The sequence below is a fragment of the Narcine bancroftii genome, chromosome 4 (assembly GCF_036971445.1).
Source record: "Narcine bancroftii isolate sNarBan1 chromosome 4, sNarBan1.hap1, whole genome shotgun sequence".
NCBI lineage: Eukaryota > Metazoa > Chordata > Chondrichthyes > Torpediniformes > Narcinidae > Narcine > Narcine bancroftii.
The window spans coordinates 33,732,029-33,755,740 of NC_091472.1; the positions used below are offsets into that span (position 1 = coordinate 33,732,029).

The 23,712-nt window shown below is 44.4% G+C and overlaps 1 protein-coding gene and 1 long non-coding RNA gene across 2 annotated transcripts in view; one reads left to right on the plus strand and one right to left on the minus strand.

The window, feature by feature from the left end:
- The window catches only part of LOC138760442 (stonin-1-like), a 182,877-nt gene that overhangs the window by 105,164 nt on the left and 54,001 nt on the right, over positions 1-23,712 (minus strand). Inside the window, exons 5-6 of the mRNA XM_069931028.1 lie at positions 10,080-10,181; positions 1,892-2,012 (exon numbers count right to left, since the gene is read on the minus strand). Of these exons, the coding sequence (XP_069787129.1) occupies positions 1,892-2,012; positions 10,080-10,181 (223 nt within the window). The remainder of the gene's footprint in view (positions 1-1,891; positions 2,013-10,079; positions 10,182-23,712) is intronic.
- The window catches only part of LOC138760443 (uncharacterized), a 56,928-nt gene continuing 45,547 nt past the window's right edge, over positions 12,332-23,712 (plus strand). Inside the window, exons 1-3 of the long non-coding RNA XR_011355609.1 lie at positions 12,332-12,398; positions 12,570-12,786; positions 16,946-17,118. This is a non-coding gene — a long non-coding RNA (uncharacterized lncRNA). The remainder of the gene's footprint in view (positions 12,399-12,569; positions 12,787-16,945; positions 17,119-23,712) is intronic.

Below are 23,712 nucleotides of genomic sequence, written 5' to 3' on the forward strand. Positions count from 1 at the left end.
CCAGACTGAGTCGAAATCAGGGTTCTTTGTTCTTTATTACCGGATTGTAACACTTGCGACTAACAATGTTAGTCGGAGAATGCATTCTGCCGTTATCAGCAAAATGGTGATTTTTTATACCCTTGGATACATGCTTAGAACATCATCATATCATTACTTGTCCAATGACTAAAACTGTTGCTATCCTTTCCCTGCTAGCTTCCTGCCTCATATCCATCAATGTCTCTCTTATCTTGTAAGTACAAGGATGCATTCACATCTTGTTACAGCCCTGTACAGGGTAACTCCTTACACATTCCCATCTCATGATGTTTTACCTTACAAATATAAGGGACAAAAAATATTTTTTTACCCAGACATAAACTTCAAACTTTTAAAGAAGAGGAAGGAATTCAACATGGCAAAAAACAATCTTATGGAAGAAAGGATGTAACTTTATATTAGGACATCCAGCAGTATTCAAAGTATTCATTCCTGGGGAACAGAATAGACTGTTCTCGGACCCAAAGAAAGCCCAAGAATTTGCTGAACACAAGGACAGGAGAAGAGAGGAGGAGGAGTGACAAGAAGGATGACCAGCAAGAAAATATACTAAAATATGTAAAATATAAAGATAATGTATATATAAAGATTTAAAGATGGATAAGAGAAGGGGAAGAAGGAAAAAAAAGAGAAAAGCTTTATTATAAGTATAGGAAAATAGTCTTCTCGGGGGGGGGGGGGGCGAGAATAATGGTCACTGCAAAATCAGTTGACACTTGCGAGTAAGTTCACAAACTGAATGGAAAGAGGAGTTGTGGTTGCCGTCAAGGGACAGGAGGCAATCCAAGGAGGATTCATTTGGGGTTAAAGGCTTATTGCTTGTGGGGATTGTTGGGGTATTTCAAGTCTTGAATGCATTGTCATATATTGAGATTAAAGAGGAAAACTTAAAAAACAGTAATGGAAAAAAGGGATGGAGGTGGTGAAGAGGTGAAAAATAAATGAAAATAAAGATACAAGATGGCCACGTTGGACTATCTGACTATAAACATTAATGGAATATATAACCAAGTTTAAGTGTATCCCATTGGGGAAAAAAAAAATCACATAATTTAAAAGACAGTTACAATGATTGAAAAAAATCTGGGAACCAGATATGGAACGTAACAGAAAGAGCAGGCCTCGGACCACCACCACCTAAAATGATAAGAAGATAAGCACGATTAGATTTAATGTGAATATGTAGATGATACGTCTTTTTTGTTTGTATTCCTTTTGTATAAAGATATTGTTTTATTGTATTTTATATGTTCAATATTTACTGATTTGGAGGGGTGTAAGAAGGGAGGGATGGGGGAATAAAAGAGAAAATGTCACTGAATATTAAAGAGATGCATCTCTAAATATATTGGTTGATATGGTTCATTGTGCAATAAATAAAGAATTACCAAAAAAACACAACAAATATATTGTTTAATTATTTTTCAGGCATCTGTTTTGATTACAGTATTGTGGAAATAGTCTCCATTCCAAATGGCTTGTTCTTTTGGATTTTGATCTTCCTCCAATCGGATTACCTTATCCGGAGCTGGGTTGAGGTACCCAATGATCAACCTTCCTCGAAAAGAATCCCAAGTTATAACACACCAAAGTATGCTTTTAAAATGCACCGTCTAGTAACGTAATCTTACCATGGTCAAAACTAATACTGACTGTTGTATTTTATTTCTTGAGTACTGCAGACTCCTTTGTGATATTTTAGATTCCAAGTATGTTCTGTTATGCCACATTGCTTCTTTTGAATGAGAAATTAAATGGAGTTCCATCCATTTACCAAGATGGCATTTAAAGTACAATTTTTAAGCAGAACAGACCATTTATCCTTTGATCAGGATTAAGTTTAACTCACCCGAGGATGTGTTCAGAGTTCGGTGAGTTTTCTGATGAACTTCCAGCACGATATGCTGGTGATTATCCTCCTTTAAAAAACCTTCCACTGCTCTGGATTGAAGAAGCTTGCTCTCCCAAAGCTTTGTTTTATGAAAGACAAGGTGCAAAAAAAAAAACAATTAAAATTGGATAAAAATTCATTTGATTTAAAATAGCTCACAAAATGAAGGGGCATTTGTCAAAAAGCTAGTAAAGCAACAATGTAAAGTTTTTGAGTCTTTGATTGTGACATTTTAATACTAAAAAACAATTACTGATCATCAACAGGCCAAGCTACATTATTGTTCATTGTTTCTAGATATTCCACCACTAAACAAAGAACAAAATATATATTAGAAAAATATCACCAAAGTATGTATATCATGGAACCACTGTACAGAAAAATCCCCATTATCCAGTACCTACACAGGTGCCAGAAAGGCGAATTTTCCAGATGACTAAGGCTCACTCTTACAATGCCTAATATACCTGCATTAATACATAATTTAAAAGACAAAAGACAAAAGTAATTTGAAAAAAAAAAACATTAGTATTGTAGTCTTTACTTTTGTAAAGTTCACTTTAATCAAGTAATTTCCGAAACTTACAAAATTTAAAATCGAACCCCAATCACTGGTACTGTAAGTATAGCGCTAGCCACTATGCCAACTGTCCCATCATCATAATTAACCCCCCTTCCCCAAGCTTACAGATAAAGGCTTACTAATATACATAAAACCAAATAAGAAATAGACTCTTACTAGGCAGAGAGAAGCAGCAGCTTTGGGAGTCACCCCAGCAGCGAGAGGCACTGGCTCACTCTTCATCTTCAGGTCTTCGCCAGACTCTCAACGCAACCAGATTCATCTCCATGCCAGTCTCCCAGTCAGGCCCTCAATGCAACCTGACTCACCTCCACGCCAGTGTCCTGGTCAGGCCTCGACACATCTTCCTTCAAATTTGAAGCCCAGTTGCTGGGGGTGTAACAACGTTGCGCTAACCATCCCACTGTCATAATAAACATCCCTTCCCCAAGTTTACAGATAAAGACTTACTAATATCCTTAATATAGGAATAAAAATAAAGACTATTACCAGCAGGGATAGGGAGAAACTTTGGGAGATAACTCTATTGAAAATTTATTCAAGCAGCTGCTGCAAGTGGAGCACAAGTGGGGCCCTCTGCTGGTGGAATGTTTGCCCCCATCTTCACTAAGGGGTTGTGTGTTGCTTCAGAGAACATTAACAAATTTTTATTTTTATTTAAATTTTTATTTATTCTTATGTATTTTAAATTTATTTACTCTTTTTTTTTTCTTTTGCTCGTTGCTTGACCTTCCAGTTGATAGAGGGCCAGATAATGGGGATTTTACTGTATTATGTTGAAAGTAATAAAATGACTGATGGAATTAAATTAGGAAAAACTCCTATAAGCAAAGTTTAGAATGCTTCCAGTGGGAGTGGGAATGTCTGTCTCATAGTTATACAGTATGGAAACAGGACGCTCAAGCAAGATCCAAATTGGGCAAAATATAAAGTACAACAATCCATTAACTATTTATTATTTACTCATTAATTTCTACAGATCCCTATATCTCTATGAACCTCCATTGTTTCCAATTTTTCATCCTTTCAGAAGTACCCTTTTCCATCCTTTTTAGCTCCAAAGAGGAGTTCATCCTGAAATCTATATTTCCGTATATCCCTGATAATTCTCCATAATGTAAATGTTTTCATTTACTTTGCTACAAAGGAAAACCTGGGTACACAATTTTCTACCTCATCATCCACTATACAAATATAAGCCCCTTTTATACTGCACAGCTACAGTATTTCCTTAGACATGATCCGTCTTAGGAAGCTGCCTTGAGTGTTCACACAGAACCAAAAAAAAGCCTGCTCAATGAGTCAAATACACTCCACTGCTGAAACTATCTACCTAGGTGGATCGAAGACGGGGAAGTCTGGACTCCCTCTCCACCTTGCGATTCTTTCACAAAGCAGTCGAAAGGTGGATAAAACCTAGCTTTCAAGCTCTGTGTAAAAGGAGTTAGTGCTGATGAGCTCTCGGAGAGTTCCAGTGAAGTCAGTTAGTTGGTTCAACTCACTCACAGCTTCTGTGTGGTTTTTCTTTCATTCGCTGCACAGCTCACCCACCACAGTGGTGACCCCAATGGTCCAAAACAGCATTCTGGACCTCACAATGAACACAAGCACACAGAATACAGTCTCACTGAAGCTGCCGACCTTTTGGACCTCATAGCCACTCGTCTGGCTGAAACAGGCAGAGGTCTAGTTTCAAGTCAGGCAAATCACCAGACTCCACAAGATATTACTATGTAGTCAGTTCACTCAACCAGGAAACAGCCAGATGAATCATCAACTTCTTACATCAGCTGCCAGACGCCAACAGGTATGAGGCAATTAAGGTGCTCCTTATCCGCACCTTCGGCCTTTCCTGCCACAAATGAGCAGCACGGCTGCTTCACATGGACAGCCTAGGTGACCACATGCCATCCACCCTGATGAACAACATGCTGCCATTAATGGCTAGTGACAGGCCCTGCTTAACTGTTCCAGCAGATATTTCTCAAACAGATGCCGGAAGACATCCACCTACTCCTCACGGATGACGACTTCAGCAACCCACCCAGGTTAGCAGCCCGTGGGGATGTCCTGTGGCATGCCAAGCAATATGGCGGGGCATCCATTGACCAAGTTACTGCGTCACACCCAGCAACTTATCTCTTTCCCACTCCACCGAGGAGGCAAGAAACAGCCGCAGCAGGTGGAGACTCAAACTCAGAGCAGTGGTGTTTCTACCATCAGATATGGGGTTCTGGAGCCACCACTGTTGTCCACCTTGCTCCCATCTGGGAAATGCCAGGGCAGGCATCACTGATGGCTACAATGTTTGGCTGCTGGGACAGCCTCCTTTATCTATGGGAATTAAACTCAGGGCAGTGTTTCCTCATGGAAGCAGGGACAGAGGTCAGCATCTTGCCCCCTTTGAACCAAGACATCCATGCCATGAAGTCGGGATCGTCCCTCACCGTCACCAACAATAGCAACATTTGCACATACAGACCATCCCGCTCGAGTTAGTCTCTTGCCATTTTACCTGGACATTCACTTTAGCTGACATGTCTCAGCCCCTACTGAATGCAGACTTCCTTTGAGCCCACTGCCTCTTGGTGGATCTGAAAAAGCACCATCTGATCAATTCCAGAACCTTTCAAACTTTCACCCTTCGAGAAGCCAAGTTCCTGGTCCCCCACCTCAACTTGGTAACCTTATCGGGCAATAAGTTAGGCAAAATCCTCACAGAATTCCCAGCCATTAAAATGCCACAGGTCTCCACCGCGGTCACTAAACATGGCGTCCAACACCACATCCCCATGCACGAACCGCCGCTACACACCCAGGTTCGCAGGCTTCCCCCAGACAAGCTGCAGGTCACCAAGGATCAGGAAGATAGAGGAAATGGGAATCATTCAGTGCTCGGACAGCCCGTGGGCCTCTACTCCACACATGATGCTGAAGTCTTCTGGGGGTGGGGGGGGGGAGATGAACACCTTGTGGGGACTACTACCTGCTCTACTATGCCACAGCAGCCAACCAGTTCCCGGTTCCCCACATCCAGGACTTAATGATGGCCAATCTACACAGAGCGAGGATCTTCACAGAAATCAACCAGGGGTACCACCAGATCCCAGAGTACCCCAGCAATGTTCCCAAGGCAGATCTCACCCCTCCATTCAGACTTTCCAAAGACTCATGGACTCAGTGGGGCGAGGTCTGGATTTAATTTTTATCTACCTAGACAACATCCTCATTTCCAGTTGCTCGCAACAGGAGTGCCTAACACACCTGCATCTGCTCTGCCAGCGACTGAGTGATGCACCCAAAATGGCTGTCGGTGGCATCCTGGACATTGGAGATTGCTCACTTTCTTCAACAGAAATCTGTGATCCCCAGAGCAGAAGTATAGTGTGTTCAAGAGAGAGTTTCTAGTCCTCTACCTCACCGTACACCATTTCTGCTATTTCTCCGAAGCACAGGATTTCACGGTCTTCACTGATAGCAAGCCCCTCACTTTTGCCTTCAACAAGGTATCAGATCCGTGGTTGCTAAGGCAGCAGTGTCACCTCTCTTGTATCTCAGAGTACATGATGGCTATCAAGCACATTTCTAGCAAGAATCTCTTAGCTGACACTCAGTTCCATACATCCGTCCTGTCTGTGCATTCCCTGTCCCCCAGAATCAACTATACTCCACTCGCAGTAGCCCAGAAGCAGTCTTAGGGCTACAGCTGGAAGATGTGCATTTCGGGCTATCCAGAGACACATTTCTCCATTACATGTCCACCAGCCAATCTAGGCCCTTTGTTCCTGTCGTGTACATTTACTTGGACAACATTCTGAAAGCCAGTCACAACCACCAAGAACCAAGGTCCAGATAAGACACCCACCATAGCGAATTTGGCCTGACCATCAACCTGGCCAACTACCAGTTCGGGCAAGAGATAATAGACTTACTGGACCACAGATTCAATAGACACAGAGCGACACCTCTGCCCAAAAAGGCAGAGGCCATCAGGTGATTCACCAAGCCACATACAGTGAAGGGTCTCCAAGAGTTCACCAGTATGATTCCTTTCTATCACCGCATCATGTGCCCATTATTCTCGCTCATGGCAGGGAAGCAAAAAGAGATTGAGCGGAACAAGGAAGCATCGGAAGCCTTCCAGAAGGCCAAAGAAACCCAGGCCATCGCCACACTTCTGGTGCATTGGTAGATGCCCCAAATGCTCTCACAGTGGACGCATCCAGCACAGCAGTCAGGGATGAACTTGAGCAATTGGTTGGGGGAGAATGGCAACCCTTGGCTGCCTTCAGTAAGCACCTCAGGCCCCCCAAGCTCAAGTACAGTGCTTTTGACCATGAGCTCCTGGCATTATATTTAGCAGTCCAATATTTTAGGTATTTCCTGGCGGAGAGGAGATTCAAGGTCTTCATGGATCACAGCCGTTGACTTACCTTCAATAAAGTGTCGCACCCATGGTCAGCCAGGCAGCAGAGGCACATGTCCCACATATCTAAGTTTAACACAGATATCGAGCATATTGCCAAGAAGTCCAGGCAATAGACTGTCCCAAGGGATCAATTACATGGCCCTGGCCCAGGCACAGCAGATGGACCCCAACATCCCTGCGTACAGAATAGCAATAACATGACTCAAGCTGGAGGATGTCTGCATCAGCCCCAGCGAACAGACCCTCCTTTGCGACATTTTGACCAGCAAGCCTCGTCCCATTGTCCCGGCAGCACAGAGACGAACAGTGTTCAAAGCAGTGCACAACCTGGTGCACCCAGCCATTGGGACCATCATCAAGATGATAGCAAGCAGGATAATTTGATATGGTCTCCACAAGCAAGTCAGCAAATGGGCCTGAATTTGCATGCACTGCCAGTCATCAAAGGTACAGACACACATCAAGGTGCCCCCCCCCTCCCCCAACCAGCCATTCAAGCCGGCACAACGATTTAGAGTAGGTTACATACATACATTTTAAAACAGATCTGATTTGAAATACTGAACATATTCAGTGACTTTACAGAAACTATGGAGAATGCTATGCACATTTTGCAAGAAGGTGCTAATTGAAATGATATCATGAAATGAATGGACTGGAGCCAGGTTGTCTGTGTTGAACATTTTTATAAGACTTCTGACCTTTCTGCAAAGTGCTCACTCAAAGGTCACTCCTAGGTTCTTGTTTCTCTTGGAATAAGTGAAACAGATAGGAACTCTGTTGTAGCCTGAAAGAAAGAGGTTATCATTTGGAGAACCATGATGGGCCAGTTTCATCAGCAAGACATTGAGGTGACTAATCGTGGTACCTCAGTTGTGGAAATCCTGAAACAACAAATCTCTCTCTGCAAACCCTACGAGAACCTTCGTGAGCAGTAAACATTTACCTTTCGAGCACCAAAGCCTGGTGAACTTTATACATGTTAAATTCTGTGCACAGTATAAGAACTGCCTGCAACCAGTGAACTTGGAAGAGTGAGAAGTGAGATTGAACTGTGAACCAAACAACTTTTCTTAAATTTACACACACATTACATACACGTGCGCTTAGAATTAGAAGGGGGTTAAGTTGGGTTAGTTAATAGAGATAAGTTGAAGTTTGATTCTGTTTTCATGTTAAAAGATAATTAATAACAAATTTTGTTTAAGTAACTACTTGTCTTAGTGAATGTCCATTGCTGCTGGGTTTTGTGGTCCTTTGGGCTCTTAACAACATAGACTATGTGGGACCCCTGCTGGTGACATATGGGCATGGTACCTGTTGATGATGGTAGACTGTCTCACAATGTGGCCAGAGGCAATCCCACTGGCTGAAACCTCAATAGAGGCCTGCACCAGAGGCTTAGTAAACACATAGGTGGCTTGGTTCAGAGTCCCAGAGCATCTGACATCAGGCAGGGGTGCACAATTCATCTCAGGACTCTGGGCAGCCTCAGCCAGCCTCCTGGGAACCCAAATCCACCACACCATCCCCAGGCCAATGGGTTGGTGGAGAGGTTCCAAAGGCACCTTTAAACTGCCCTGATGGCCTGACTCCAAGGTCCAAATTGGGTTGATGAATTGCCATGGGTCCTCCTGGTGATCCACACCACACCAAAAGAAGACTTCCAACACCTTGGCAGTGGAGATGGTGTATGGAACACCCCTGGTCATCCCCGGGGAATTCCTGGCCTCCTCCTGGGAAATGGACGAACTACTTGCAGCAGCCCTTGAGAGACTTAGGGAATGACTAGGCGTGCTGGCCCCAGCCCAGCCCTCTTCGCACAGCCAGCCCAAGATGTTCATCTCTGTGTACCTGAGAAGTTGCACATACATTTTTGTATGACGAGGGGCAAACCAGGGGCTGCTACAGTGGCCATATGAGGGGCCCTACTGAGTGATTAAGCATAACAGGACTACATGTGTGCTGGACATCAGTAGCAAGGAGGAAACATTGATCGCCTCAAACCAGAACATTTGGACATCAGCCAGACGACCACCCTACCACCTCCATGCCACAGAGGTAGGCCGCCCAAAACCAAGGACAATGCCCAGATCACTGGGCAGCCAACCATAGCAATCCTGCAAGAGCCATGCTGACTAAATGGGCTTTCTTCATGGGCTGCGGACTGCACAGCGGGAAACAGCAAGCACCAGTGAGAACGTTGGCCTATCAGCAGCCAGCAACCCAGTGACATCAGTTTCGCCATAAGCAATGTGAGAACTAAGCCCAGTGGGCCTATACAAGACAAGGCACCCGTCAATAAATCAGTATCATCTGTACTCACCTCATGTAAGTGTCATGTTTTCACGCCCTGCCGTAGCATGCACTACAATATAACTAATTTCTATTCCCAAATGTCTATTTCTGACCATTTTAAATAGCAGAAATGACAACTTTCAATCTAAAGAAAAGTCCTTTAATCAAGGGCCATTGACCATCTTCAATATTTTCACCTGCTTCCTTAAACATTTTGTAATGTTAGAGGATCTGAAGCACTTCATTTTTTTTAACATTAATTTTGAAGAGATCAAATCCTGGATTCAGTCCTTTAATGTCCAACTTTCTACTTTCTTAATGGATTCTAAAATACCTACTTTAAGTAATCAACCCTATCATAAATGGTGAACTCTGATTCAAACTGCCAGTATTTCCCTGCTTTCATTGAGAAATGTATACAATTGTATACCATTAAGATAAAAATAATATTTTAAAAACATTGAAATAGCAAGTTTTAAACCTAAATTTCTTTATCATCACTTTTCCTATTCTCTTAAACTTTAATGCAAAAACTGTAAGCCACCCACACAAGTTACTAACAATTTTATTTCATATCCACTCAAGCAAACTGACATTCATTCAGAGATTTCACTACTCTTTTATGTTTCTCAATTACTGTGCAAGTTACTTTACGTTCCATGAAACTGAAGAGATGGAGTAAACACTTCTTCCTGGCAATATTAGCCGATGATCTTGAATTTTAATAGTGTCATATTTCTTTGATGCTTCAGAGGCATCAAACCTTTTTGCAGGATTTAAAGTTAAAATGTAAAATTTAAATGATTAAAATGATCTTTAGTGGTAAATAAAGTTACCTGTTTTAGATCCTTTAGTACATGATCATCAATTCCTTCTTCAAGGAAAAAATCATGTACATTGTTGATGACATCCTCAATGACAGATTTGTAGAGTCTTGGCTGGAGGAAAAATAAAAATCCTTGCCATAAGCAATTTGCTGTTTAACTTTCATCTTCATATTCTTTCCTGCCCTGAAGACTGCATAAGAATACAAGCAACTACTGCATCAAGTGATTCAAAGTTGATCACTACTTAAAATTACATTGAAGTTGGTCTGTAAATAACAACCACGTTCTGAACAGATTACCACTTCGAACATTTTTTTTAAACTACCATGACAGCGTCCAGGGACTTTCCTGTTCCACGTCTCTCTGCATGTTCATTTTTTATTGCCACGGTGTCTCATGTACATGCACGATCACTAGCGGGTAGAGGTATCATTCCAAACATAAAGGCTAGAATGCAAATTCTTTTTCTGAACGTTTTCATGAACAGGATCACTGGCATTCGTGGAACCTAGCTCGGGGCTGCGTGACATATGATTTAATCGCTCGTCTTTTACCTTGCAAAATGCCAAACTGCAAACGCCCCCCCCCCCCCCCCCCCCACCACCGAGCGGTCTGTCAGACTTTCCACCCACCCTCCAACCCCTCAAATCATCATGTCGTTGGATGCAACAGGGGGGAAACAGTTGGGCTAAAAAATCACCAATGTTTATCAACATCTCCACTCAAGGGGACAGAACCCAACTTAAATCTCACTGCAGACCATGAAACATTTTGCTGGTTTGCACTTCCAGACATGAGACCTTATTCTCAGGAAAACGGTTAAAAGTAATACTTGGGCGTGGAGGGCAAATGCGCCTTCGGGGACCCATCCAGCGGCAGTGCGGCCACACTGGGAGTTGCGGGGCAAAGTCCGCCACCAAACAGGCCCACTCCGGCTCCAAAACGCACACGAATCATCTTCCATTTCCTCAACGCTGTTCCCCTTCCCCCAGAACTGGTTTTCAACCAGCTCCCCTTTCCCACCCTCCCCTCTCAGGCCGCCCCCCTTTCCCCTGTCAGGCCGCCCCCGCCCCCCCCCCCTTCCCCTCTCAGGCCGCCCCCCCCCTTCCCCTCTCAGGCCGCCCCCCCCCCTTCCCCTCTCAGGCCGCCCCCCCCCCTTCCCCTCTCAGGCCGCCCCCCCCCCTTTCCCCTGTCAGGCCGCCCCCGCCCCCCCTTCCCCTGTCAGGCCGCCCCCGCCCCCCCTTCCCCTGTCAGGCCGCCCCCGCCCCCCCCTTCCCCTGTCAGGCCGCCCCCGCCCCCCCTTCCCCTGTCAGGCCGCCCCCCCCCTTCCCCTCTCAGGCCGCCCCCCCCCTTCCCCTCTCAGGCCGCCCCTCCCCTTCCCCTCTCAGGCCGCCCCTCCCCTTCCCCTCTCAGGCCGCCCCTCCCCTTCCCCTCTCAGGCCGCCCCTCCCCTTCCCCTCTCAGGCCGCCCCTCCCCTTCCCCTCTCAGGCCGCCGCCCCCCCCTTCCCCTCTCAGGCCGCCCCCCCTTCCCCTCTCAGGGCGGCCCGCCCCCCCCCTTCCCCTCTCAGGCCGCCCCTCCCCTTCCCCTCTCAGGGCGGCCCGCCCCCCCCCTTCCCCTCTCAGGGCGGCCCGCCCCCCCCTTCCCCTCTCAGGGCGGCCCGCCCCCCCCTTCCCCTCTCAGGGCGGGCCGCCCCCCCCCCTTCCCCTCTCAGGGCGGGCCGCCCCCCCCCCTTCCCCTCTCAGGGCTCCCCCCTCTCCCCTCTCAGGGCTCCCCCCTCTCCCCTCTCAGGGCTCCCTCCTCTCCCCTCTCAGGGCTCTCCCCTCTCAGGGCTCCCCCCTCTCCCCTCTCAGGGCTCCCCCCTCTCCCCTCTCAGGGCTCCCCCCTCTCCCCTCTCAGGGCTCCCCTCCCCTCTCCTCTCGCTCAGCCCCTCCCAAGGTGAAAGCTGGACATCCTGCAGCCGCTCTCACCACCAGGTTTGCATTCGCCGGGGAGGCCATGTCCTCTCACCACCTCCCCCCCAAGCGGCCGGTAACTAGGCTCGTTGCATCATGTCACGAAACGATGACGTTTCCAGCAGGACCTCGGGGGTGGGCGGAACATTGCGTTGACGTCACAAATGAAGAGGCTTCCGTGACGTCACGTGGGGGGGGTCACGAAGGCGTCCATTGTCTTCACTGATTGGAGGGAATGTGCTGAATTGATGGCTGGCACACCAATCAGAGACTACCAGTGGTCCTCAACCTTTTGCCTTCCACTCACCTACCCCTTTAAGTCATCCCTATGCTATCGGCGCTCTGCGATGAGTGAGGGATGGTTTAAGGTGGGAGGTGAGTGGGAAGGGAAGGTTGAGAATCACTGCTCTAAACCCAATTGTTACTGAAATATTTTGCCTGAGAAAATTTGTCATTGGCTCATTTCCTTTGGAGTTAGGAAACCGTGCACATAACGAGTTAATTAGGGTCAATTAAAACAATGATTTTCAAACTTTTTCTTCCCAGATACGACCTTAAGCCATCCCTTCCTAATCAGCAGAGCACCTACTGCATAGGGGAATACTTAAAGTGAGTGGAAAGGAAAACGTTGAGAACCACTGGACTACACTGTTAATCTCATAATAATAATTGTGGTCATCAACAGCATTAAAGAACAATTGGAGGGAGCTGGTGAATCCTCCAATTATGAAAAGCTGCAGAGACTAATCCATGGAGAGAAATGGTCAGTTATTGCCTCAGGTTGGCCAAAGAGCTCAAAATTCCAGTATCTGCAGTTTTTGTATTTCTTGCAAAATCGGTCTGCATGCAGATTAATTTGGATAATTCAGGCTGACGAATAACGAATATTCTTTCTTTAGTTTTCATAACTTTGTTCTAAATACTAAATCCATGGGAGGAATTTATCATAAATTGGCAGCATTTATCTGATTTTCACAGTTCAGAAATAGGATTGGCTAGTGCAGGAAATAAATTGTATTGCTTAGAAGTTTCATTTGATTTGGATCAGAAAGGGTGCTTCTCAAGAATTTGTATTTTAAAGAAATAAATTGAATTTAAAAAGAATTGCTGGAAATACTCAGCTTCGCAGCAAGAAACTGAATTAACATTTCAGGTAAAAGAACCTATGCCAAACACCGGGATTATAAATTAATTCCCTTCCCACTTTGCAGATTTTTTGAATAGATTCAAAAATCTATGTTCTGGTTGGATGTGAATGGATCCATCCAAAGGCATCCCTATTTTTGTGGAAAATACATGGTTTCTATCCTTGGGAGAAATGGGAAACTCTGGCAACATTTTTTATTATTTTTTTTAATTTAGACGCACAGAACATTTGAGCCCACAAGCCTATACCGCTCAATTTACACCCAATTAACCTACTCCCCGATATGTTTCAAATGGTGGGAGGAAACCAGAGACCCCAGGGAAAACCCACACAGATACAGGGAGAACGTACAAACTCTTTATAGACAGTGCAGGATTCAAACCCCAGTCCCAGTCACTGGTCCTGTAACAGCGTTGCACTAGCCGTTAGGTCACCCTGCCACCATACTTGAGAATGTGGTTATTTAACCAATGCAACTTGTTGGAAAAATAGATTCATAATACAATTATGATTCATTACACAACACCCAATCCACAATTACCTTTTCCCTGTTTGGCTCAACCACAAGCTGCTCTAAAAAGCCCACAAGCATTCTCTAAATTCCTTCTCTGTGATGTAGGACTATCCTGATTTCCCCAAACAACCCGCATATTGAAATCTCCTATGACTGACAGAACATTGCTTTTTTGCATGCCTTTTCTGTCATTTGTATGGGCACCTCCTGGTTACTGTTTCGAAGTTTATATGTTAACCTTATGAGGGTCTTTTTATCAACTCACAAGAATTCTACATCGTCCTTGTTTCCTTTTTCCACTAATTTGATTCTACTTTTTTAAACCAATGGATCTACTACTTGCTTGTCCTTTTGATCCATCATGTATCCTTAGATGTTTAACCCCCAGCTATGATTTTTTCAGTCATAACTCAATGACACCCACAAAATCATACCTGCCAATTTAAAGTTGCACTACAAGATCATCTACATCTTCCTATACTGCAAGCATTTAAAAATGAGAACTTCAGTCCTGTATTCTTCATCCTTTTCTACTTTGTCTCCATAGCACCACATGTTACTCACCTCCAGACCACAATCAGTGAGGATTGGTAAGAACATCGTGACAGAGTATTTTGAGGTGGCTTGGGAGGAATTGTTAGAGCAGCTTGCACACACACATTTTAAAACACAGAATTTTTGCAGGACTTTTGCAGAGTGCTTTTTGTAGAGGAGCAACAAAGTATCAACGTACAGCTTGCCTAGGAGAGCATGTGATTTTTGCAGCAGAGAGAGAACAGCTTTGGTCTCAAAGAGGGAGGGAGGGAGAGAGAAAGAGTCACAGAAATCAATTCCAGAGGGCCAAGCTGGCAAACTTTGGAAGGCTGCCTGGTCAAAGGAGAAGACTGGTGGTGTGAAAGGTGACCTGAAAGAAAGAGGATCATCTGGAAAACCCCAAAGGGGGAAAATTTCGTCAGCAAGACTGATTGAGAAGGAATCAGTTGCAGATGTCCTGAAAAAGGAATCTCTCTCTGAAAGCCAGCAAGAACCCTCCTGAGTGGTACCTATTTGCCTGTTAAGCACTAAAGACTGGTGAACTTTGTTAATGCTAACTTCTGTGCACAGTACAAGAATTGCCTGCAACCAGTGAAATTGAACTGTGATCCAAAGAACTTTTCTAATCTTAACTATGTATTACACACACCTGTGCTTAATATTAGAGGGGGCATTAAGTGGGTTAGGTAGGTTAAGTAATAAGAAAATTTAATTCTGTTTTCTTGTTCAAATATAATTAAAAACTGTGTGGTGTCATGCATGTACTTTGACAATATATCTGAAATTAATTTTTCCAAACCATAGAACACTACAACAGGCCCTTTTGGCCCTTCTGGTATGTGCCAAACCATTTCTTTTGCCTAGTCCTACTGACCTGTTCCCAGGTCATAGCCCTCCAAATCTCTCCCATTCATGTACCTGTTCAAATTCTTCTTAAATATTAAAATTGAGCCCCCATTCACCACTTCAGCTTGCAGCTTGTTCCACCCTCCCATTACTCTCTGTGTGAAGAGGTTCCCCCTCATGTTTTCCCACTTCACTCTTAACCCATTGTCATGTTGAGAAGAGTATCAGGTTTTGTGGGTTCACAGAGAGACGAGTTGGACACAGTGCAGATCAATAGGACTAGCGGAATAATATTTCAGCACAGACTAGAAGGGCTGAATGGCTTGTTTTCAAAGCTGTAGTGTTCTATAGTTCACCCATAACTTTAACTAACACATGGGACTCAAAGAAGGGAGAACGTTAAAGGGTACTTGATCAATATTTCACTTAAACGATGATATAGACATTCACCTTGGACTTCAGTTGGATTCCAACAACAGTAAATCTATATTCAACCCACTCACTCACTACAAACAGGGACTCTTACACACACCCGGTTCCTTTACTGACGGGTGTGTTGCTCTCTGCAAGTATCAGTCCATCGCAATACAAGGGCTCAGCTTTTGTGTAGAGCACACCTTACCCGCGACACTTCCAGTGATGTCCACAGTAGCGACCTGGCACGGAGCGGTGTCCAGGGCTTGAACCACAAGGTGGAGAGAAAGAATGTGCTGTGCATTGGTGCTATATACAGTGTTAATCTGTGCTTCAAGCCAATAATAATCCATGATATAAATTAGCCAATGACATGGGTGGCCTGAATCCAACCTTGATTGACAGGTGATGTGACTTCCGAATAAGTTTCAGACGGGGAGGACACGTGACCACCTGCAATACATACATTCCAGACAGGCAGGGAGGCCACATTTCTTCCACACACAACATTCCACCCCTTGGAAGTCACGTTACTCTGCAGTCACTATGAAGACAATCAATAACTCTATGTACAGGTTATAATTATATTAAAAAAGGAAAAGAACAAAAAGATGTGTCAAAATAAAAACGATACCAATTAAGCTGATCAATATGCCTTCTGTATGCTGATCAAGGCACATAATCAAATTGATCAGTCACCAACTCACATGCCTGGTTTCTCCAGCTTGGCTCACATATATATATCACCAACGTCTGTGAGTAGGCAATGCAAAGTCATCTGTTAAGTGCTAGAGCCCTCTCTTGGCTTGCGCATCCCACGCCTTAGCCTCACATTTGGTCGCTCTCTAGGCACAGAGCTCAGATGGCCATTGCCATGCTATCCTATGGTGAGGTAGGATGTATGTCCAGGGTGTACCTAGGGCGCCCTGTTTCTTTGGACTGTCATCTGACACCAGGATGCCGTTCCTGCTCACGTTCTCTTTAAATGGTTACCACAAGTGCCTGTGTTGGATCCTGTCATGATCATGAATATGTATGAGATGTACCAGAAGTCACGTGGTATGAGAGATAAGATAAGAGCACAAGCAGGAGAACAAAGGGAAACTGGAAAATAAAGACAACGGAGAAGTTTACCTGATAAACTTGTGTTTAATGTTTTATTAACTTCACATTTCGGGCCACAAATGTGACAGATCCCTGTTACGATATCCAGGAGGAGTTGGGACTGAAAGCCAATTTGTGATTTTAAATAAAAGCTCCTGAAGCCCCCACCTTATGAAGTATTTGTTTCTAGCCCTCTTTCCACTGGCATCGCAGTATCCTGGGATAGGAAGCCGTTGTGCTGATTTCACTGGGCCACCTTAACCAGGATACTGACTGCTTTTCTACTTAACACAACTCATCCCCTGGGGATAGGAGAGTCTAGCTTCAACCAGAAACGGGTGACTTTCTACTGTTCTTCCACAGGTTTAATCAGCATGCCCGTGTCAGCCGATGCTGGGAATATGAGTAGGGGTCAAGGCCATCTATCCCCGATGTGATTTGATGTCATTTGGCACTGGCGTGCCAATTGTTTTCTGTTTTCCACTGGACCCTGTTACCTGGGACAAGGTGCCAATGGAAAAGGGGCTTCTATTAAGGTGAGTTCTGGTATAATACTGACATTGTCAGGTAAAACAAATATATATGCAATTATTATTATTGTTTGATCTATGATACTCTACTTATAAATTGTAACTTTGAATCCAAGACACTCTTACCTTTTGGACTTACTATTCTGAGATGCATGATTGCTCTTTATGGGTGGAATTGGAGAAGAATTTGGTTAGAGGATACTCTTTAACTTCTCTATTAGGTACTACTCTCCCCTTTGCATTATCTAAAGTATATGTTACAAGTTCAGTGAACCCCATATACCAGCAGCAATAGAAATACACCAAAGCAATGGTTCCTTAAACAAAATTAGTTTAATTCTTTGAGTACAGAACCACAAGATCAACCCTTAGCTTATCAATACTAAGTTATTTCCACAATCACTTCCCCCTAACTAATCTAAGTGCAAGTTTGTGTAATGTGTTTTCAAGAAAGTCTTTTTTACTGGCCAATCTTCCACTTTCCATGTTTTCAAGGCTACAGTTTCCAGTAATCTTCAATCCTGTGCACAGAATCAAACAGTCATTACATTCAAGCAAACTTCAGTGCTTTACTTAGAATTGTCAGGCAGGAGTGTTGTGGAGGGTTACAGAGAGATGGTTGTTGCTTGTTGGACACCCAAAACAGGAGTGTCTTCCAGAAGAAACGTCTTCTTTCCAGTTTCTTCTCACAGAATTCTTCTCCTCTTCTCCACACCAAGAAGACTAGCCACCACTCGTGATTTCCACAGAGAGTACACCCAGGCTATCATATCAGAACTCTGCTCAGTCTTGAAAAAGGAAACCTTTTCAGCAGGTTCCTCTTCTATCCAGCTTTTTCTCCATCTGCACCTGCTAACTCCTTCTCTTTCATTCTCTGCCCCATCCCTCCTGATGTTCCAGGCACTGTTATTTTTTTTGGTTTCAGTCTGCAAATGTTGCAATTTACAGGCTTTACAAAAACACATGGCCCCCAACTCTCTGCAAATGTTTCAGTTTCTGGGGTGTGCTTGCACATGTTGCTTAAGGCCAGAACCTTCTGTTTGCACCTGTCCTCGGACTTTGCAAGGCTGTGTCTGTGAAATGAATGTAACCTAACAGCTAATCCAATTCTAATCCCTTTTATAAGCATGTATTTAATTAACCCATTGCATCACAATATTTAATTAAAGAATTACATCACATATATAAACAATAATTTAATCCAATTCTCAGACATACTTTAAGGATTTGGTTTCAATTTTGTAAGTTTTTTGATATAAATAATTTTGTTCTGTCTAGTAAAATTTATTCCAATTATTTTTAAGACATCATCTGACCAAGTTTTTTCCCTGTGGAAAGATAAAACAATAATAACCTTTCTTGATATGTTTGAAGGAAATTGTTTAATGTCATTTGATCAATTAACTGAAAAGTTCCATTTGCCAAAGACACATCTTCTTAGATATTTTCAAATAAGGATTCTTCGACAGTCTTTTCCGCCAAACTTTCCATTTGGCTTTTCAACCAATTTGATTGATATTCTTCTTCAATTAAATCCTTCCCGAAAAGGATTGATAGCCAATATTTACTTAATTTACATCCTATATCCAATGATAAAATAAAGGTGCTTGAGAACTGGAATTTGAGTAGCTATTTTCTGATGATTTATGGGAAAGAATTTTTCAACTTGTCATTACTTCTTCAGTTTGTGCCCATCACTCTTTGATTCAGTTCAAGGTAGTGCATTGGGCACATATGTCTAAGGACAGATTAGCCAGTATTTTTCCGATTTATGATAGGTGTAAATCTGGAGGCTACTTTGACTTATATTGGTCCTGTACAAAGTTAGATCATTTTTGACAAGGTGTTTTTGAAACTGTAGCTAAAGTGTTGGACCAAGATTTACAGCTAAACTTACTCACAGCTATTTTTGAGATCACAGTATTGAGATCAGGCTTTGCACCTGTTTCAGCCCATAGGCTAGCTGCCTTTTCAATGCTGATGGCTAGGAGAGCTAAATTACTCAAATGGAAAGAGTGCAATCTGCCTACTTCAATGGCTTTCCTCCATTATGTCATGCTTAGATTTAGTAAAAATTTGAAGTCGGACATTTGATATTAACTTTAACTTCAAAAAAACATGCTGACTATTTATTCAATATTTTTTATGACTCAAACTAACAAACAAATTTGAACCACTTCCATTTTGTTTGTTTTTTCCTCCATGTGTGTTGTGTTTACTCCAGGAAGAATCTCTTTTCTGAAATTACTCTCTGAATGGATTGAACAGTTGTCTTTGTTTTTTTTTAAAGAAATTACATCAGAGTTAGATTTTTTGGTTTGTTTTGTGCATTAACTCTATTTCCTTTCTCAATTTAACTGTCAATATATGGAAATGTTGAATTAATTTGAAAGTACTTGATTGTTATATTCAAGGATAATGTATATTATTTTTTCAGATATTCCATATATTATTCTATTTTTTTTTCTTCTTTTTACTTATAAATTTTAACTTCAATTCCCTAAATGTGCTTCAAGACATCATTACTACAGCTCAAGCTGATTAAAAAGGAGAAAAACAAAAGGTTCATTACAAAGTCTGCGCCTGGAATGCTCATAACAAGAAATGCAATCTTGTCCAATGCTGAGGCGCATGTTTTCATGAGAACAGTTCTTGCCTGTCTTGTGGAGAGTTCTTTGCATAATAAGTGTCAGGACCTGTTTCTTGCTGCTTGCTGTAACGGTCAGTGCTGGCTGAAATCTATGCTGAGATTGTAGCAGTCTGTGTTGATGGGCAATTTGTAGACCCTCACATCAAAAGAGGAAGAGCTTGAAGGTCTTCTCCTGTGAGGGGAGAGGAGTTGGGGGAGCTCAAAAGATAGATTAGTCAGGGGCCACCTCCAGTGGGGGAGGACCAAAGGGGAGGCTGGTCATTTTCGAGTGGGCAGCTCACGGGAAGCTTCCCCCCCTGCAAAGCTCTCTCCAGAGAGTATGCATGTCTCTTTGAGTGACTGGCAGGGTGACATTGCCAAACTTTGTGTCAGCCCTGCAAGCTTGAGCAGGTGACCCTCCACCCCCCCACCACCCGCTACGAATACTCCAATCCCTCTCAAACTGTGTTCCTGGTTTCCAGTCCCATGAGGGGCAAGCCCACCCCTTTCAGGTCGGGGCGTGTAGTGACAACCAAATAGGCCACCAAAGCACCAGTCATATTCATACTCCCTGAGAAGTGATGCTCACAGGTGCCCCGTAGATACCCACAATCAGTGCACACTCCCAAACAACCTGCATAGCATGAATAAAAGCTCTCACAAATGGAGGGAAAACATACCCTTTTATTAGCTTATAACTATGGGTAGGATCTCACAGTAGTCTTCAGAAGGGTTCTGGGTTTAGGCATGAAACCAGGGTTATATGCGAGCAGATTGGGGCAGAGCAAGGAGGCGGGACCAGCCATCAGCACAACACCCTACCAGTGAATCCCAGTTCACTGCATTCACCCCTTCCTGCAGATTTTAGGGTCTGTGAATGAAGACAGAGAACATGGATTCTAAAAAAAGAGTTTAAAAAAATATACAGTTATTTACAAATTTACAGATTTAAGTGGTCCAGTGGTCTGGAGATCCTGGTGCAGCTCCTTAGCACCAGGGGGCCTTGGACTCCTTGGGTCTCCTGGTCCCCTATGAGGGAGGAGAGGCGGCCTGGGTCTCAGGCTCAAAGGTGGAGGGGAATGCATTTTCCTCCTAAACCAGATTCCCTGAGGCTCTGACTGGGGATGGCGAGAATGAGCTCTGTGACTCACAGGGCACTTGAGGCACGGACCCTCTGTTCCTGCAGGTGGCAGGTCTCTGATGGAGACGGTGTCCTCTCTGCCATCCGGGTACTCCACATATGCATACATGAGGTTGGCATGGAGCAGTTTCACCTTTTCCACCAGGGGGTTGGTCTTGCTTCTCCTCACGTGCTTCCTAAGAAGGACTGGACCAGGAGTAGTGAGCTAGGTTGAGAGTGTAGTTCCCAATGCCGACCTTCTTTTGAAATTGAATAGGAGCCCTTGAGGAGTAGTGTTGGTCATGGTACATAGTAGCAATTAGATGGAATGGAGTGCCATAGGGAGGACTTCCTGCAAGCGTGAGCCTGGAAGGTTTTTTGACTTCAGGACCAGTTTAACAGCCTTCCAGACCGTGGCATTCTCCTTTTCAACCTGTCCGCTCCCCCAGGGGTTGTAGCTAGTAGTACTGCTGGATACGATGCCCTTCACCAGCAGGTACTGACATAGTTTGTCACTCATAAAGGATGACCCCCAGTTGCTATGAATATAGCTGGGATACCCAAACAGGGTGAAAATGGAATCTAGGGCCTTTATGACTGATGAAGTGGACATGTCTGGACATGGGATGGTGAACGGGAAGTGGGAGTACTCATCACTGATAGAGAGGAAGAAAGTGTTCCCTTTCATGGAGGGGAGAGGTCCCTTAAAATTGACACTGAGTCGTTCGAAGGCCCTGGATGACTTGATCAGGTGCGCCTTTCAGAGAGGTAGAAGTGCTTGCACTCTGTGCAGACCTGGCAAGATCTGGTCATTTCCCTGACATCTTCCATGGAGTAGGGCAGATTGCGCGGCTTGACAAAATGAGCCATGCAGGTAACCCCTGGATGGCAGCGCTCATTATGCAGAGACCGCAGTTAGCCAGTGCGTGCAGAGCCACAGCTTCCTCTGGATAAGGCATCTGGAGGGTCATTAAGGGCTCCTGGCCGATAGGCGATGTCATAATTGTAAGTGGAGAGCTCGACCCTCCACCTAGGAATCTTGTCATTTTTGATTTTGCTCCTCTTCACATTATTAAACATAAATGCAACAGAGTGCTGGACAGTGAGGAGCGTAAATCTTCTACCAGCCAGGTAGTGTCTCCAGTGCCTCACGGCTTTTCCACAGATGGGTTCCAGATTTGTGGCCTTGTTATGTCCGAGAAAAAAATGCAACCGGCCTGCCAGCCTGGTTGATGGTAGCAACCAGGGCTATGTCCAAAGTGTCGCTTTCCACTCGGAAAGGTACATTCTTGTCCACCATGTGCATGGCAGCTTTCACAATGTGATTCCAGAGGTAGTTAAAAGCCATTTGGGCTTCAGCCGAATGGGGAAAAGAAGTGGCTTTTAAGAGAGGGTGAAACTTATCAGAGTATTGAGGGATCCAATTGGCATAATATGAGAAAACCTCCAGGCATCTCCTCAAAGCTTTTGTGGTCCTGGGAATGGGGAACTCCAACAGGGGGCGCATCCTATCAGGATCTGGGCCAATGATGTCGTTCTCCACCACGTGGCCAAGGAGAGCCAGACGTTTAGTCCTGAACATGCACTTGTTAAAGTTATAAGTGAGGTTCAGGGCTTTCGCCGCGTGGATAAAATTCTGGAGGTTGGTGTCATGGTCTTCCAAGGTGTGGCCACAGATGGTGACATTATTGAGGTAGGGGAAGGTAGCCTTCAACCCATACCCATCCACCATTCTGTCCATCTGCCTCTGGAAGATAGAAACCCCATTAGTGATACCAAAAGGACCCTCCGGAATTAATAGAAATGACTGTTAGCCTCAAATGACATATATGGACAGTCCTCGGAACGGATTGGCAGCTGGTGATAAGCAGCTTTCAGGTCAATGTTCGAATAGACCAGATACTGCGCAATATCATTCAACATGTCTGAAATTCGAGAGAGGGGATAAGTGTCCAGGAGTGTGTATCGATTAATAGTTTGCCTATAGTCAATTACTAGCCTGGACTTGCTTTCCCCTTTTACCACTACCACTTGTGCCCTCCACGGGCTGGTGCTAGGTTTGATGATACCTTCGTTCAGCAGACATTGTGTCACAGACTTTATAAAATCTCAGTCTGCTGCACTGTACCTCCTGCTCTTGGTAGCAATAAGTTTGCAGTCCGAGGACAAATTCAGGAAGAGAGGTGTTGGGGGGGGGGGGGGGTGGGGGGATTGATATTCAGTGTGGAGAGGCTGCATGTGGGTTCTGATTTTAGGGGCCCTCTGTTCCGAACCGTTACAGGCGGGAGGGGACCAGAATCCTTCAAGGTCACACTTTTAAGGTGACACAGGAAGTCCAGACCCAACAACACTGGAGCACACAATTCATCAAGTATTTACAGAAATCTCCCCCCTTCAAAGACAGATGTACTATACAAGGTTGTTGAATATGCATATAATGCAAAAGGGATGCAAGGAATATGGGATAATTGGAGTGATACATCTTTAGGTTGTACTCTTGCACGGTCCGTGAGTCTATGAAGCTTTCAGTAGCGCCTGTGTTGGTTAGGCATTTATTGCAATGTCCGTTTACCTTCACAGTCACTGGAGTTACTGAGCTGGTGAGGTCTGTCCTGATCTAGGACCATCAACTCTAGGACCCCAAAGAGTCCGCATTCCTCACTCGAGTAGCCCTGGGTTGCCCAGCGTGGGTAAGATTATTGGACTCGTGGCGCGGCAAGATGGCCGCCCTCCTTCCTCCGAGAGCGCCCGAATTTGAATTTGGGTCGCGGCAAGATTGCCTCTGAGCCAGTATTGCATTCCCTCTAGTTAGTACTTCTATGTTTTGATTTAGAAAACTTTCCTGAACATA